The sequence below is a fragment of the Pseudorasbora parva genome, chromosome 10, assembly GCF_024679245.1.
Source record: "Pseudorasbora parva isolate DD20220531a chromosome 10, ASM2467924v1, whole genome shotgun sequence".
NCBI lineage: Eukaryota > Metazoa > Chordata > Actinopteri > Cypriniformes > Gobionidae > Pseudorasbora > Pseudorasbora parva.
In genome coordinates, this window is record NC_090181.1 from 42,332,577 (window position 1) to 42,348,966 (window position 16,390).

The 16,390-nt window shown below is 36.8% G+C and overlaps 1 protein-coding gene across 2 annotated transcripts in view; it reads left to right on the top strand.

Moving 5' to 3' along the window:
• The window catches only part of vps39 (VPS39 subunit of HOPS complex), a 46,153-nt gene that overhangs the window by 3,828 nt on the left and 25,935 nt on the right, over positions 1 to 16,390 (top strand). The window contains exons 4-14 of one of the 2 annotated variants that reach the window (XM_067456180.1): positions 2,897 to 2,939; positions 3,088 to 3,182; positions 6,605 to 6,703; positions 6,791 to 6,883; positions 7,976 to 8,159; positions 9,406 to 9,526; positions 11,251 to 11,371; positions 11,459 to 11,588; positions 13,440 to 13,582; positions 13,659 to 13,799; positions 15,915 to 16,056. In XM_067456180.1, coding sequence (XP_067312281.1) covers positions 2,897 to 2,939; positions 3,088 to 3,182; positions 6,605 to 6,703; positions 6,791 to 6,883; positions 7,976 to 8,159; positions 9,406 to 9,526; positions 11,251 to 11,371; positions 11,459 to 11,588; positions 13,440 to 13,582; positions 13,659 to 13,799; positions 15,915 to 16,056 — 1,312 coding nt within the window. The remainder of the gene's footprint in view (positions 1 to 2,896; positions 2,940 to 3,087; positions 3,183 to 6,604; positions 6,704 to 6,790; positions 6,884 to 7,975; positions 8,160 to 9,405; positions 9,527 to 11,250; positions 11,372 to 11,458; positions 11,589 to 13,439; positions 13,583 to 13,658; positions 13,800 to 15,914; positions 16,057 to 16,390) is intronic. The other variant, XM_067456181.1, reaches the window with a different exon arrangement.

Sequence of the window (16,390 nt, forward strand, 5' to 3'; positions counted from 1 at the left end):
GTCTACAACTACAATTGAATAGTGCAAAAAATGTGGATGAACCCACAACAAATAAATAACTTAGCCTACTTCTTCAGGAAAAGTGGCAGGTTCTTCTTAATGAAAAGTAGCTTCTCTGCTTTCTCACATGAAAGTCGGTTCCTCTTCTCATCGATGACATGAGATGCAGCACTAAACAGTCTCTCGCTGTCGGTGCTTGTGCATGGAGCAGACAAGTACCTGCAGAATAGTTGAAATTTTTATTGCAGTTTTCTGACAGTTGCTCATTTCAAAACGAACAATGTCTTCAAGATAATGAAATGGTTGAAACCCAGTGTAGGCCTACTATTTTACTTCACTGAAAATAGTTATTTTTTTTCACAAAATACATCATATAAAATATAGGTAGTAATATTTTTCTATGTTTCCTTTTGTTAACATTATTGCATTAACTAACAATTAGCAATACATTTGTTATGGTATTTATTAATCTTCGTTAATGTAAGATAATACAAAATATTTAGTTCATGTTAGTATAAGTGCATTGACAATTTTTACCAATAGGCCTACCACTTTTGATACTTTTTTATTTCAAAAATTAAAAATTTGATTCTTAATTTTAATACTGTATTAGTAAATGTTAACATTAAGATTAATAAATGCGTTTAATAATGTGTTTTCGTTGTTAGTTAATGTTAAAAAATAGAAACTACTTATAAAGTGTTACCATAATCCAAAATATAAATAACATTTCCCGTAGCCTACCTCCGTGCCATCTGCGCCAGGTCGGGAAAGCGGCCTTGATTGGTCCTCCAAAATTCGAGAGGGTTATTGCTCCTGGGGATGGGGACTTCTGAGAGATAACTATCTAACTGTTGAGCGGTTGAGCTTGTCCTCTGTCTTCCAAATGGGGTATTCTCTTGGAGGATCTCATCGAACATGTCAGACAGCGAAACTGTGCGCGGCTCATCTGCAGTACGAGCGCGTTTACTCTCTGCGCTGTTTTCATCTCCTGCGCTGTGCATCACCTGACCGTCTCCATCACCTAGCGGCTTTCCCAAATCCAACTCGGCCTGGATCATTTCTCGTGTGTGCAGCTTTTTCCCCTCATCCAAGTAATGATCTTTATATCGTGGATCAAGCACAGTCGCGATGCAGTACAGGGGTTCTGAGTCCGCCTGACTAAATCGTGTGCTGACAGCTTCTAAGAGCGCACTTTTAGTTGTTTTCACTCCGTGGTCTGTTTCAGCCTCTTTGTTTAAAAGACGCTTTAGTGCTGCAAGTAAGGGTATGATGTCTGCCACAGATGCATCAGATGAGCTTATCTCTTTTGTTATCTGCTCAAAAGGGGCGAGAAGAGAGAGAACGTTCTCGATTAACACCCACTGGTATGCGGTGAATGTCGCGGGCAGGTCATGATCTGCTATGTATGTAGCCAAGACTCGCTTTTGCGCAAAAAGGCTTTCCAGCATATAATATGTACTGTTCCACCTTGTGCTCACATCTTGTTGGAAACGTTTTTGTGGCATTCCGAACTGTTCTTGAATAGATTGTAGGCGCGCATAGGCAAGTGGCGAATGCTTAAAATGGCCAACAATTTTCCTGCCTATCGCTATCACATCTGCTATACTGCGCTGACTCAACAATCCCTCGTTGACCGCCAGTTGAATTGTGTGTGCCATACACCGTATGCCTTTCAGATTGCTATCTTCCATGGCTTTAGCCATATTTCTTGCGTTGTCACTGACTACCGCATGCACTTTAGATCGGTCAATACGCCAAGTGTCAAACATGTTGGCGAACGCCTCGGATATGGCTACAGCTGTATGGGACCCTCTAAACTCTTGTGAGTGAAGCACAATCTTTTGTAGCTTGAAATCTGTGTCGATCCACTGCACAGTTAAACTCAGCATACTGGTGGGGCTCACATCCGAGCTCCAAATATCAGTCGTGAAGCTGAGGGCTGCAATATCTGTAGCCAAGAGCTCATGGACGTGAGTTGAAACGACATCATACATCTCAGGTAAACACACGTCTGAGAAATACCGTCTACTTGGCATGGTGTAACGGGGCTCAATATGGTCTATAAGCCTGCGAAATCCAACATCCTCTACAACAGAGAATGGTTGATCATCCAATGCGATGAATTCCATTATCTTTTTAGTAATGCCTTTAGCTTTGGCACTGTCACTGGTAAACTTTTTTGCCTTTTCTAAGAAGTCAGCCACAGATGGAGTGTGTGTCAGACTGGGAGGAGCTACTTTCCTTTTCGCTGCTGCTGTTGCCGCCGCCGTGTCTTTCTCGTACTCTGCATGATGTTCGGGGTGTCTTGATTTTAAGTGATAAATTAAACTTGAAGTGCTGTACGTTTTTGCAGATGCACCCCCTCTGGACAATTCAGCAGAACAGTGTTTGCAAACAGCCGTTTTTGCGTCTTTCTCTGACACTTTAAAGTGCTTCCACACTGCTGACATGTTTGCTGCATAAGCACGCGACTCTCACTCTACGCGGGTTACTATTTGATCGCGTCATTAAAAACGTCATTGTTCGGCAAAATTTATTCGGCCTTTTTACTTATTCGGCCAAACACCGAAAGTGCTTTTTTTGGCTATTTTTGGCCGAATAATTTCGGTTGCCGAACATTCGGTGCATCCCTAATTTTTGCTATTATATGACTTCAAATGATGTAGAATATATTCCACAAATCTTGGGCCATTTTTATGGTGTTCTTTGGTCATTTGTGAAGTTTGACATGTGGTCACAAGCTACATGAATATTCTTCCGAAATTCTCTTTTTTTAACATGGAAGATTTGGAGAATTAGGGTGAGAAAATAAATACAAATTGACAGCGGTGAACTATGTTTAAAGAAAAGGTTTTACTGCTGGCCATCTCTTATAATCTGTTTCCTCTTTCAGCTGTATGTGGTTTCGCAGTACAAGATTTTGGTTAGCCTTTTGGGTGAGTATTTTTTGTCCAATGTCACATGATGTGTAGATGTTAGTTGCATATGAGACTCTTGGTCCAGACCAAATTGATGTGGTGTAGTGAATCCTAAGGAACTGTGTAGTTTTGGTGTCAGCAGTGCCATTGTCCTCTTTTATTTCAGAAAACAGCATCCACGTTCATGACTTGCTGACGTTCCAGCAGATAACTGTGGTGTCCAAAGCCAAAGGAGCCACACTGTTCGCCTGTGACCTGCAGGTAGATTTGATGTTTTCATGTATGCCGTGGTCCAAAATAGTATTGTGACTGTGTTTGATAAATGTTAATGTTGATATTTAACGTGATGAACTATGTGAGTGGTTACTTACGTGTGAACTTAAGAACTGACTTCATATCTTCTAAAAATCACAGCCACAAAGCAGGGATGCAAACTTGTCACCTTTAAGTAAAAAATTGCTGTTTTGAATTAGTGCTGCAACGACGCGTCGACGTCATCGATTACGTCGACTACGAAAATACACTCTCAAAAATCACACTGTTTGTTTACATCTCGTGTAATGGCTTACAGGGAATGGAGAAATTTGCATTCTATCACAAAAACAGAGACCACTGTTATCAAAAATATGGGAATACTTTAAACAGAGGACAAATAAAATGGCCCTTTGTTCCTTTTGGAAAAACCGATATGGTGTACCACAGCAGCACAACTGCGATGCACGAGCACCTCAGAAGAAAACATCTCGGCGCTCTCCGGTGTTATGGTTTAACTGGTTTCCGTGTGATCTGGTGACCAACTTCCCGGTTCAGGTCTGATATTCTTGCGCTTGTGGCATTCTGAAAAGTTGAGATGTTTTTAAATCTATGCGGTGCGGACACGCCTGGAAAAAACGAGCGCGCCGCTTCCATTATGAGTGCGCTTATCGCGCGCCTACATTGGAAATAATGAACTTGAGTGCGCAAAAGACGTGATATGTGAACCAAGGTTATTTTCGTAAACGAAAACTGAAACTAAGACTAAAACTATTGGTCAAAAACATTTTCGTAAACTGAAATAAAATTAAAAAATCTGAATAAATAAAAAACTAAAACTAAACGAAACTAACTACTCTTACTAAAAAACTAACTGAAATAAAATAATAATTAGCAAAAATAAGTATTCGTTTTCGTTATTAATAAGCTCTATTTAATGTGGTGGAAAATCTGACTGTGGCTGTTGAGGGAGTGTCTATTGCGCTACTGCGCGTGAAGTGATCTGAGGAGATTAACTGCTGTCCTGTGACGGACGCGTGCAGACAGTCAACACATCCTTAGTCCTAAACGGCAGTTCACAAAGAATCAATGCGTCCGTGGCAGTGAAATGGGAAATAACACAGGGTAATGAGATGCACGTTGAACTTCTTTTAAATTAAGCTCACTGTTTTAGAATGCCGTTTCTTACGCGACGAGAGACGCAGGCGCAAAAGTCAGCAACTAACATTAGCAAGTACTAGCCTACTGTGTGTTTGAGATTTCATGTTTGCATAATATTGACAGGCTCAAAGGTGTTATTATAATCATTTACTACTAATAATATTATTATCTGTGTGGAGACATTTCCCCACAAAGTAGGGAATACCAGGACACACACACACACACACGTTTGTTTCACTATATAAGTGAGGACATTGCATGGACTTCCATTGATTTTATATCCCCTAACCCAATCCCTATCCCTAAACCTACCCATCCCAAGAACGCGCAAAACAATAGATTTAAATAAAAACATGTTTTGGCCGATTTATAAGCCTTTTTAACTAGTGAGGACATTTGACTGGTCCTCACTAGTTAAAAAGGCTTATAAATAATAATAAGTTATCATTATATTTTACTAGATAAATGAGGACATTGGTCCCCTTTACAATTATAGCACAACACACACACACACACACACACACACACACACACACACACACACACACACACACACACACACACACACACACACCACAACAGTGTGTGTTGGCTGTATTCAGATGACTTTAGCTGTGGTCTTACGCTGCTAGCCTACATTGTACTACTGAAGAAATTAAAATAAGCTTTTAATTGTTTAACAATATTTCAACTTTGTTATGAATGAGTTTGTCTGGAATTTAAAATTTTTACTTTTATATTTTACGTTGCATTTATTTTGTTCTTTAAGATAGATCCTCTGAGTATTTGCCTATGTCAGAAATATCAAATATAATTTTTTAATATCAAAATATAATTTATTTCATTTTTAATCTCCAGATCGTTGTTTGTATAGGTCATAGTTTGACTCAAGCTTTTTTGCTCAAAGGTGAAGACCCAACTGTATGCATGTTTTGTAAGACCTTCCTGGGGTTTAAACAATAATGCTTGTTTATCAAGTTATTTCAAGTTATTTCTAATCTGTGCAAACATTAAACTTTGCTGAAATTAAAAACCTTGATTTGGTCTCTACACTTCATTATGCTAACTCTGCTAAACTTACTAAATTACTAAAACTGAAAATAAATAAATAAAAACTAAATAGAAATGTATTTGCAAAATAAAAACTAAACTAAAACTAGCAAAACCATTTGTAAAACTAACTAAAACTAAACTGAAATTTGTAGCAAAATTGAAAACGATACTAAAAGAAAAACTAATTTCAAAAAGCAAAACTATAATAACCTTGATGTGAACGGCCCCATAAAAGACAGCGCGACGCGAGACAACAGTCAAAAACCACCCAGCTACCCCGAATCAGCTCCAGATCTCTGGAAACCATGTTAAACCATAGCAGAACCCTGACTACATTTTATGGTTTGTGATGCTAAAGAACATTTCATGACGTCTCAGACAACTGTAAATTTATGGCTACTGTGGTTTAATTATAAACGCTATCATAAACTCATATTTACCGTAGGAAAATAATTTTCTTTGCCTCTTTATTATTTTATACTGTAAAAACTTCAACCACATTGGTTGAAAATGAATAAAGGTTGAAATATTATATTTTATAAATATATTATCATATTAGAAGTTGTACTTATATTTTTTTTTTGTAAAGTTATCCAAAGGATTCATGAGCTAATTACAAAAAAGAACATTCGATTAATTATTTATTGTAATAAAAATAATCGTTAGATTAGTCGACAGAAAAAATAATCGTTTGTTGCAGCTCTATACAAAATAGATCATTTGTGTGATTTCATGTAGATCCAATGAGTTTTTGAAATGGTGAGTAGTAAGTAGAAAAAATATTTTTTTAGACTAAATTTTCAAACACATACGTATATGTTTGTGTTCATACTCTGATTTACGTTTACGACATGTTTTTTCTGCATTGAGTAGGCTACTGTAGGTCAGTATGTCGGTGAAAAGCATTAGCCAATGGGTGGTGTTCAACTGGTTTGTTAAAATCGATATCAGTATCGGCCAAAACAATCTAATCAATGCATCCATAATTTGACCTGTAATGTTTCTTTACAGTCTTCTTATGGCTTAGTATGTTATTGTAGACATTATCCTGCTCTGTTCAAACGGTATTATTTATATTTGTGTATATATTTGTAAATCTCTCTCTCTCTCTCTCTCTCTCTCTCTCTCTCTCTCTCTCTCTCTCTCTCTCTCTCTCTCTCTCTCTCTCTCCCTCTCCCTCTCCCTCTCCCTCTCCCCCTCTCTCCCCCATTCTTCAGAAGTCCGTCTCAGGTGAGGCCACACTCCGCATGTGTGTTGCAGTCAAGAGGAAGATTCAGCTGTATTACTGGAAGGACAGAGAATTCCATGAATTACAGGTTGCTTGAGGCTTGGAAACTATCAAACAAAATATTTTTCATGAACCTTATAACCGTAGCTTAAATCTTGTTTGTTCCCAACTGCAGGGAGATGTTGCCGCTCCAGACATTCCCAAGTCCATGGCTTGGTGTGAGAACTCCATATGCGTTGGTTTCAAGCGAGACTACTATCTGATCCGGGTAAGTAAATATAAGCGGAGCAGCAGCAGGGTTGTTTTTTTAGTTGTCTTTGCTATTTTGACTGAAGCATCTATATTAGCCAGCAACAATACAACAGTTTCCCGATAAGGCAAGTGACCATTTCATCAACACCCTCATGTTGGCCCCTTGGTAACTTAAATCATTAAAACTATATTTAGCTTTTCCTCACAAGTGTCAAACATGAGCCCGGTACCTTTTTAGCACACTTTGTTTCCTCTCGGACTGATAAAATCAGTCAGATATATCAGGGCTTGACCCCTTTTTCCCAAGAAGCACATCTTGGAGCACATTTATAAATATTTATATATATATATATATATATATATATATATATATATATATATATATATATATATATATAAACACCGTAATAAACAGATTTTGCCATATAGTGTTATTTTAGTATCACTTTTTGGTAATGTTTTGAATTCAATTTAATTTTTATATATTCTCTTTTCATTTTAAATTTAGTTGAAAGTTTTAGTCATTTTATTAGTTTTTGTTGTTTTTAAAAATGTCTGTATAGTTTTTGTTCATTTCTATTTCAGTTATAGTTTGGTACTGATAACGGTTTGATATTTTAAATTTAAATTAAATGAAAATAAGAAAAAATTAAGTTTTTTATATTTTATTTTATGTCAGTTAATATTTATTTATTTCAAGTAATGAAAAATGTTTTTAATGGTTTTAATATTTATTAACTATAATAACACTGATACTAGTCAAATCTATATACAGCTCTGGAAAAAATGAAGAGACCACTTAACGTGGATTTCTCAATGTTAAGTGGTGGTCTCTTAATTTTTTTCAGAGCTGTATTTAATAATATATGTCAAATGATATTCTTAGTCTTTTCTTCATATTACGGGGCATCCCAGACAGAAGCTGCAATGGTTTATTTTAAATTAGGCAGACAAGATTGCTCTCCCATATTCTGCAGCTTAATAGATCACATTATGGATATTCACTCACAATTAGGTCAATCAATTCAATTCAGCTTCATTGGCATGACTGTGGGATAGTACAATGTTGCTGAAACAATAAACGTAATCATGTGACTTTTCTCTTCAGATGGATGGACGTGGCTCAGTCAAGGAGTTGTTCCCCACAGGGAAACAGCTGGAACCACTGGTGGCCCCATTGGCTGATGGGAAGGTAGCTGTGGGTCAGGATGACCTCACGGTTGTTTTGAACGAAGAAGGCGTCTGCACTCAGAAATGTGCCCTTAACTGGACGGACATTCCTGTTGCAATGGGTATGTTGTCAGTTTTAACAAACACGTTTCTCAAGTTCTCATAAGCAACTTATCAATCATCTTCAGTCAACAACAGATTGTCAAGGAAACTTGTGTCCGGTGACCATCTGATTAAAGAGTAAAAAAGCTGTTGAAAATCTTGTCTAATATTACTTCCAATGTCATGAACAATCAAATCTCCACTAACTTACTGTACATAGCATAATAATACAAACTGGAAGCAAAACTTGCCTAACAATGTAATTTCTTCCACTTGATGAACTGTTTGTTAATTATAATAGTAATAGTAATAATAAATAAATAATTGGATATCTAACACTTAGTAAACCAATATCATAACGATAGACATAAACTGATGGTCACAGCTAGATTTTTTGCTCCTTACGCTGATTTCGCCCAGCATGCTTTAAACTGCTTTCTGTCGGCTAATTGAAGTGTGCATGTGTGATATGTGACAAGAACACATCCTTAATGTGGATTTAATCACATCCAGACAGAGCAAGCGTTTTTCAGTAAGGTTGAGGGAAAAATATTGTAAACTCACTCTTTCTAATATATTGGTTTCGTAACAACCTTGTTTCCAGCAAAAATAACAATGTCATGATATATATTGTTACGTGGTATAAAATTACTCATGCTGTGTCTTGATATACAATTTTGGACCCTACATGTTTTTTTGTTGTTGTTGCAATTATTGCATTACTAATTCTATTGTCTTACATTTATCTTGATGTATCGTACTTGTACATTATCTTTAAGCTTTCGCAAAACAAAAACAAAAACGTTAATTGCAATGTGGAAGAACAGCATAGCAACAAACACTACAGCAAAAACTCTTTCAGTTATGCACCAGTGCCCTGAACAAGTCCTTAATCATCAGATGTGTTTGACTCCTGAATGCTGCAACTGACAATCTGAATGTTTTTTTGTGATGGTACAAACAAATCATTGAAATGAATTTGAACTGATTTATAGAAAAAATTCATGAGAGAGTTGTGTTATGAGCAGTTCCACACAGAATCTGTGCCTGCAGAAAAATCTACAGTTTTCAAAATGCACAAATTTCAACTTATCACTGCTCTTTTCATGGCTGCTTTTTAAATATTTGTTCTCATTTGATTCTATTTTAAGCTATCAAAGATGATGTAGTACTGTCAGCTCTATTTAACATGTTTTTACTATTTTTAAATCCATTCCTCTTCCATTCTGAGTCTGCTTATGGCTATTTTCTCATGTCTTCCATTAGAGCACCAGCCACCTTACATCATTGCAGTGTTGCCACGATATGTGGAGATCCGCACTCTCGAACCCAGACTGCTGGTGCAGAGCGTAGAACTGCAGAGGCCGCGATTCATCACCTCCGCTGGGTGAGACCTGCACACAATCTCAGTTTAGAGGAAAACATAGTGGAACATTTTTGACTGATGGTCTATTTTACAATACATTACATGCCCCTTTCGCACCGGCTAGTTCGAGGAACTTAGTTATAGGAACTACAAGCCATCAGGCGGTTCCCCGAGAACTAGAAGTTCCCCTGGGGCCATTTTCCTGGTTGCATTTGCACCATCAGTAGGAACTGTGAAGTGACGTAAGCCTGAGGTGCTTCTTGTTGTGACTTATTTTGACTGCGCTGAGAACGCCAGAGCCTGAGCACACAGTGCTCCCATTCTCCGTCTTTTTTAGTTTATGATCTGTTTAACAGGTCTGTCTAACACGATATTAGATAGAACAGTTATGCAAAGAAAATAGACAGTATGAAAAGTGTTCTTGTTTGCTGTGTTGTTTATGACCAATGTCGCTGATACATAATCATGCTTCGCTTGGTCCCCTCAAAGTTGCTTTGGATTTTCTCTTTAGTTGAGAAAAGCTTTAGTTGAGCTTTTAAAGGTTGAGAGGTCCATCTATCACTGTTTTCCATGTTCGTAGTTCGGAGTAAATATATAGGCTGTAATCTGTGTGTGTACACTGCCTTTTTTTCTTTTTTTTAAATGGTGGGTTTCTAGTGTTTTTGCGTGCGTTCGGCCAATCAGCGTACATTACGTCACTGATAGTTCCTATTGTGCTGGGTTGGACATATTTTTTTATTACTAACCATTTACTTGATTACTTAATTACTTGAAAACGTTTTACTTATATTAAGCAATTTCTTATTGCTGTGGTTTATTTTAAGATTTTGGTCATATTTCCCACCCTAAGCGATCGTGTTTTTAAAGATAGATAGCACACCACGGGACCAGCCCTTTTTTTTATAATACCAAACAAGATTCATGCATTTTGTTTGTTTTATTGCCTTGTGTGAGTATTGTGCATCTAACATAATAACATGGTTAATGTGGCATCCTAATTATGAACAAAAAAGAAATACATTTTTTCGGAAATTTATGGAAGTGACCACCTAAATATAACAATAAAAAAATTATCTAAAATTAAAAAATAAATGTAACGTTGCATATATATATAGTGAAATCCTGGTGGGATTGAGCTATGAATAAGTGCAAGTTTACTAATACTTTGTTCAATTTAAATAAATTAATTTGCTTTGCAAGTAATGAAGTGATTTCTGCATTTCCTTTATATGTTTTTTATTATTGTGCGATATAAGTCTTAAATTTAATTAATGATGGTCTTAAAAAGGTCTTAAAAAGGTCTTAAAAAGTCTTAAATTTGACTTGGTGAAACCTGTTGGTACCCTGCTACAGTGAAGGATGAGCTAATGTAGTTCCCCCAAACGGTGTGTCCAGAACTAAAATCATTCCCAGTTTCTCCAGTGTGAACACGGCAAAAACTTCCACCAGTTCTAGGAACTATGAAAATGTTCCTCCGGTGCGAACGCCCTTTAGCTACGTTTACATGCACCCAAATAATCAGTTTATAATGAAATTGATTAGTCAGACTGAAAAGCCCTAAATTAATGTAAATACCACAATCGGTAGGATTGAGCTTGATCCAAATGAAATTTCAATCGGATTGAAAGGGGTGGTGTAGACCTGAAATAACCCCATCAGTAGGAACAAAAAAACGAATCATTTAAAAGTTTTAATATGGCTATTTTCAAATCGAGTCTGCTTTCTTTCCCTCTTTGATTTCGCAGATCAAATGTCGTCTATGTCGCAAGCAATCATTTTGTTTGGCGTCTGGTGCCCGTCTCTATAGCTAGCCAGATACGGCAGCTGCTACAGGACAAACAGTTTGAACTGGCGCTTCAGCTAGCGGTGAGAAACTCTGGTTTTAGCATCCAGCATGCAAAGTACACAATGCATATCCTGTGTTGATCTCGTTTCTGTCTCCTCTTTCCTCAGAAAATGAAGGATGATTTAGATGCAGACAAGAGACAACAGATCCATCACATTCAGAACCTGTATGCCTTCAACCTGTTCTGTCAGAAGCGCTTTGACGACTCCATGCAGGGGTTTGCTAAGTTAGGCACAGGTGTGTTGAGTTCATACAGGAGTGATGATGCACCACAACTGAGATATAATAAATAATACAAGTTGTAATTGAGTTCCTTGACCAGCACATTCAAATATTCAAGAGAAACTTTCTGGTTGACTGATAAAATACCAACTGGTTAGATTGAAGTTTTGGAAAGTTATTTTCATTTTTGTGTCCAATAAACCTCAGATTACCTGTGGTCTTGCTGACTAAGGCTGAGTTGCATCGTATAGTCCACTAGAGAGTGCCATTGCACCAGGACAGTTTGTAAGTTTACCCGTAAGTTTGTATCCCTCTGCTTCCCTCAAAAAAAACCCAATAGGATTTTTCCCCATTGGCATTTGGATTATTGCAAAAAATAAGCTCTGTGACCACCAACAAGAGTTTATGATTCATACACGTTTTGTTCATCATAGTAATCTTGATAAATTAAGCTTTGAAGCCCAAATACAGTCAACAGAAATTAAAAGCTAAACACAGGTTATAACTGAACTACAGCACGGTCACATGATTTCAGCGTCACCACCATTAAGCCTCAACAACCCTTTCAGACTGTATTTAAAAAAACATTTCCTTTGAAATTTAGAGTCAGAATAGTTTGCAAGACCACAATTATAAACAGTAAGGCTATGGAAAAAAAACTAGTGTTAACTTGTTTAATGTGCTAGACAACCGCTAGTCCCTATTATACGCTTTCTTTCTTTTTTAAAGTTAAAGTTTTCTCAAAAATCCAAGAGGGTATTACTGATGTATTTTATGTCGTAAAAATTAACATATTTTGAGTTTGTGTTCACCGCAGACCTTATTTCAGGCTAGGGATGTCACAAGTACCAGTATTTCGGTACCAAGTCGGTACTGAAATAAAATTAAAAAAATGTGACGATACAGGCATTTCTGTAGTACAGGTAGTACCGACCCCCGCGGTACCTGCAGCTGCGTTCAGTCGCTTCCGTGTTTATAAGCTCAGGGTTCCAGACTGTAGCCGAATATATACTAGTGTCTGTAAATATTAAACTGCAAAATACTATTTAAATATTACTCCTGCATATTCTGCGTCTCTGTGAATGAAGTCGGGCGCAGCCGTGCAGATGCGGGTGCGCGTGCCCACACACAAACACACACACACACACACACACACACACACACACACACACACACACACACACACACACACACACACACACTCGCTGTCTTTGTTGTCTGTGCCGTGTGTCACTATATAAGGACACAGACGCATAAACTGTCACTTCATGAAAATTTACCGTTTCATTTGAGAAAACTGTCATATCATGAACACAGACACTCAAAGCTCTTCACAGCAACCCGTCAAAATAAAAGTGCGGTTTAAAAGATTTGAAATTGACAGAATATATTAGGCTACTCTTGTACAGAAGATTTAGCCGCGTAATAATAATAATACTTTTTTACTAATAATAATAATTATGCCTAGATGGTTGATTATTTTTCACTTAATCTTTTTTTATAAAAGTATTTTTATATTTACTTTTAAACAGGATACAGCCTTTAAATGTTTATATTATTTATTTATAATGATTATCATCATAAATAATAAATGTAATAATTTTAATGATTGTTTTTAAGTAGTAAAAAAAAAAAAAAAACATTTAGCTGTGGTACTAAAATTGGTATTTTATGGTATATGTACCGATGACTGGAATTTCGGTACCGTGACATCACTATTTCAGGCATTGAACCAAAAAAGCAAGGACTCCATGAGGATGGAACGGGAAGTGCAAAAATGCAACTCGTTTTGGCCCCACAAATATAAGCCATCGCTGCAGAACTCTATAAAATGGGTAAATGCTGATTTGCTCTTCTCTTGTATAGATCCGACTCATGTTATTGGACTATATCCAGACCTCCTTCCTTCTGACTACCGCAAACAGCTGCACTACCCCAACCCTCTGCCCACACTGTCTGGAGCCGAGCTGGAGAAAGCCCACCTAGCCCTCATAGACTACCTGACACAGGTATTCAGGATTTCTGAAGTTCTTAATGAGTGTTTATCAAACTTGTTATTACAGTTTTGTCTTGTGTTTTTGATAGAAACGCAGTCATTTAGTGAAGCAGCTGAATGACTCGGACCCCTCTACCACCTCCCCTCTCATGGAGGGAACCCCCACCATCAAGAGCCGCAAGAAGCTGCTTCAGATCATCGATACCACCCTGCTCAAATGTTACCTCCATGTAAGACCTTCAGATTGTTTTCAATAGCTCTGTTCTAAGCCGTAGTGAGCTGCCTTGTCTTATCTGTAATGGAGTCTTGATTAATGCCCACAGTTCCAGCTGATGTTGAAAGTAGACTGGTGATTGCATCTCACTAATCTTAAAGGGATAGTTCACCCAAAAAATAAAACATGCTGTTAATTTACTCACCCTCAAGTCATCTAAGATGTAGGTGTCTTTTTTTTTCTTTGGTAGAAACTGTGGTCCTTGGTGATTCATACAGTGCAAGTCAATAGCGACCGTCACTTTGGGAGTCAAAAAAACATATACAGGCAAAACTAAATTAATACCCGTTAGAGGTTGACCAATAGAGGAACTAGGTAGGCCTGCACTGACAATAACCGATTAATCCACCGACTTTTCAGTATCTTCATAATAGATACTGAATAAAAACAAACATAACACATACAGAAATTTAAAAACTGTACTGAACCATGAAAATGTACTTTTTAAATATAATTTTTTTTATATTAACTATACCTTAATAAACAATATACTATATGCTATTCCTTAATAAACCAACAATAAACTATATTTTTATTAAGCTTAGTGTTACAAACAGACTCTTCTTGAATTAGTATTGTTACCAATTCATATAAATCCAAACATTCATGCTTAAAAATGTCTTCAAATATCTACACAAAGGCCATAGCATTGAAATTAGATGGTTTTATACTCGCACACTTTATTTGCTTCTATTTTAGACCACTTGATTATCTAAACAAACACCTAAATATGTATTACAGTGATGAAAAAAAGAAATTGAATGCATTTCTGATTTGTTTCTGTCGGCTGCATGACGATACAGCTTTTTTTCTCATCAGCTTTAAATATGCAACTTTGCTGCATAACGGATCCATAAAAGCAACCAGCTGGATATAAACAAATGCAAATGGATGGTAACAATCGTGGCATTAAACATTTGGGTCAGATGTTTTTGTCACATTCTTGTCGCAATATGACGTATTATGACTTTTATATTGGATGCAGTTTCTGTGAAAACAGGTTTACAAAAACTTTTCATTACAAATACTAGTGAAACTAGCTGCAATTATCTGTCCACAAGATGTTGGAAATGGTCTGCGTAACTGCATTCCCATTCCCAAATTTACCATTTGCATTCCCAAATGTACGTTTAACTCACAGCACATGCAAGGATCTGGGAAATACTGGATCACAAGCTGATTGCGTGTGCAAAATCTCCATTTTTAAACGGGCAACGCAACACACTATATACTTGTTTAATGAAATTGCAGCCTTTTGAAAAGGGCACTAAGCAAAAAATAGAGTTTTTGATTTTAGTTCGACTGACGGATGCTTTGCCAATGCAGTAAAGCAAAACACAATTTTAATACCCTTTATGTTATTTTGAGAAGTGTACAACATATTTTCAAAGATTTTCAGTTGTTTGGTCTTGTTTTAAAGAAGAAACTGGGCAGATTATTGCTGAAGTGAAAGCACGTTTCGAAAAAATGAAAGTATGAAAAAGTTATGGAAGTTCAAATTTACTGTAAATGAAATGTACTGTGCTAAAAAAAAAAATTTTTTATATAAAATATATATTTTACAAAATATTTTTCAAAGCCATATGTCTAACCAAGTTGTGTTCCAAAATTGAAGTTGATATCACAATTATACTTCCCATGAGATCTTGTTTTGGCGCTGTAACAAAAAAAGCCACCGGGTGTCATCCACATTCAATTGATTTTTTATTTATTTATTTATTTATTTTAATTATTCTCCTTTAACAAATGAACACACTTCTGTCCAAATATAACTTCTGTCAAAAAAAATGGAACCTTGAGACTCAGACCTTTCTGATGATATGTGTTTTGTCAATATTAGGAAAGGTTTTTAGTTATAAAGCAGTTAAAATACTTTTTTCTACTTGATTCTCACAACTGTAAAACTTTATGAAGTCAGTATGATAAGTATGATAATAAGATATCAATATTTGTCTGTGACGCCTAACGTTCTTGCCTAGGTAGAAGTCTCACTGCAGTTAAAACTAGTTTAGCTCAACACTCTGTAATGGATTCTGTTTTGTTTATATCATTTTTTATTTTTTATCCGCAGACCAATGTAGCCTTGGTGTCTCCTCTCCTGCGGCTGGAGAACAACCACTGTCACATAGAGGAGAGCGAGTATGTGCTAAAGAAAGCTCATAAATACAGCGAACTCATCATCCTCTATGAGAAGAAAGGCCTTCACCAGAAAGGTTCGCATAGTCTTATCAACTGCTTACTGAAAACTTGCATCATCCAGACTGTCCTATGAATGTTTATGTGCTCCTGAGGAACCTCCATTAGTAGTGTAATGTCTGTGGGTGTCCGACATGTTGCTCATGTTGCTAAACCCGAGCATCTGAACATCGTTTGGAGGGCTCAGATCAGCTCTTGTTTATAGAGATGGCTCTAATCATGTTTTGTTGATGTCATGCCTTACAGAAGAGAATGCTGATGAGGACCAGGCCGTGTAGATTCATACCGCCTAATAAACCTTCCTTATATAAACATCACTCTTACACTCTTGTTTCATGAATATACACTGAT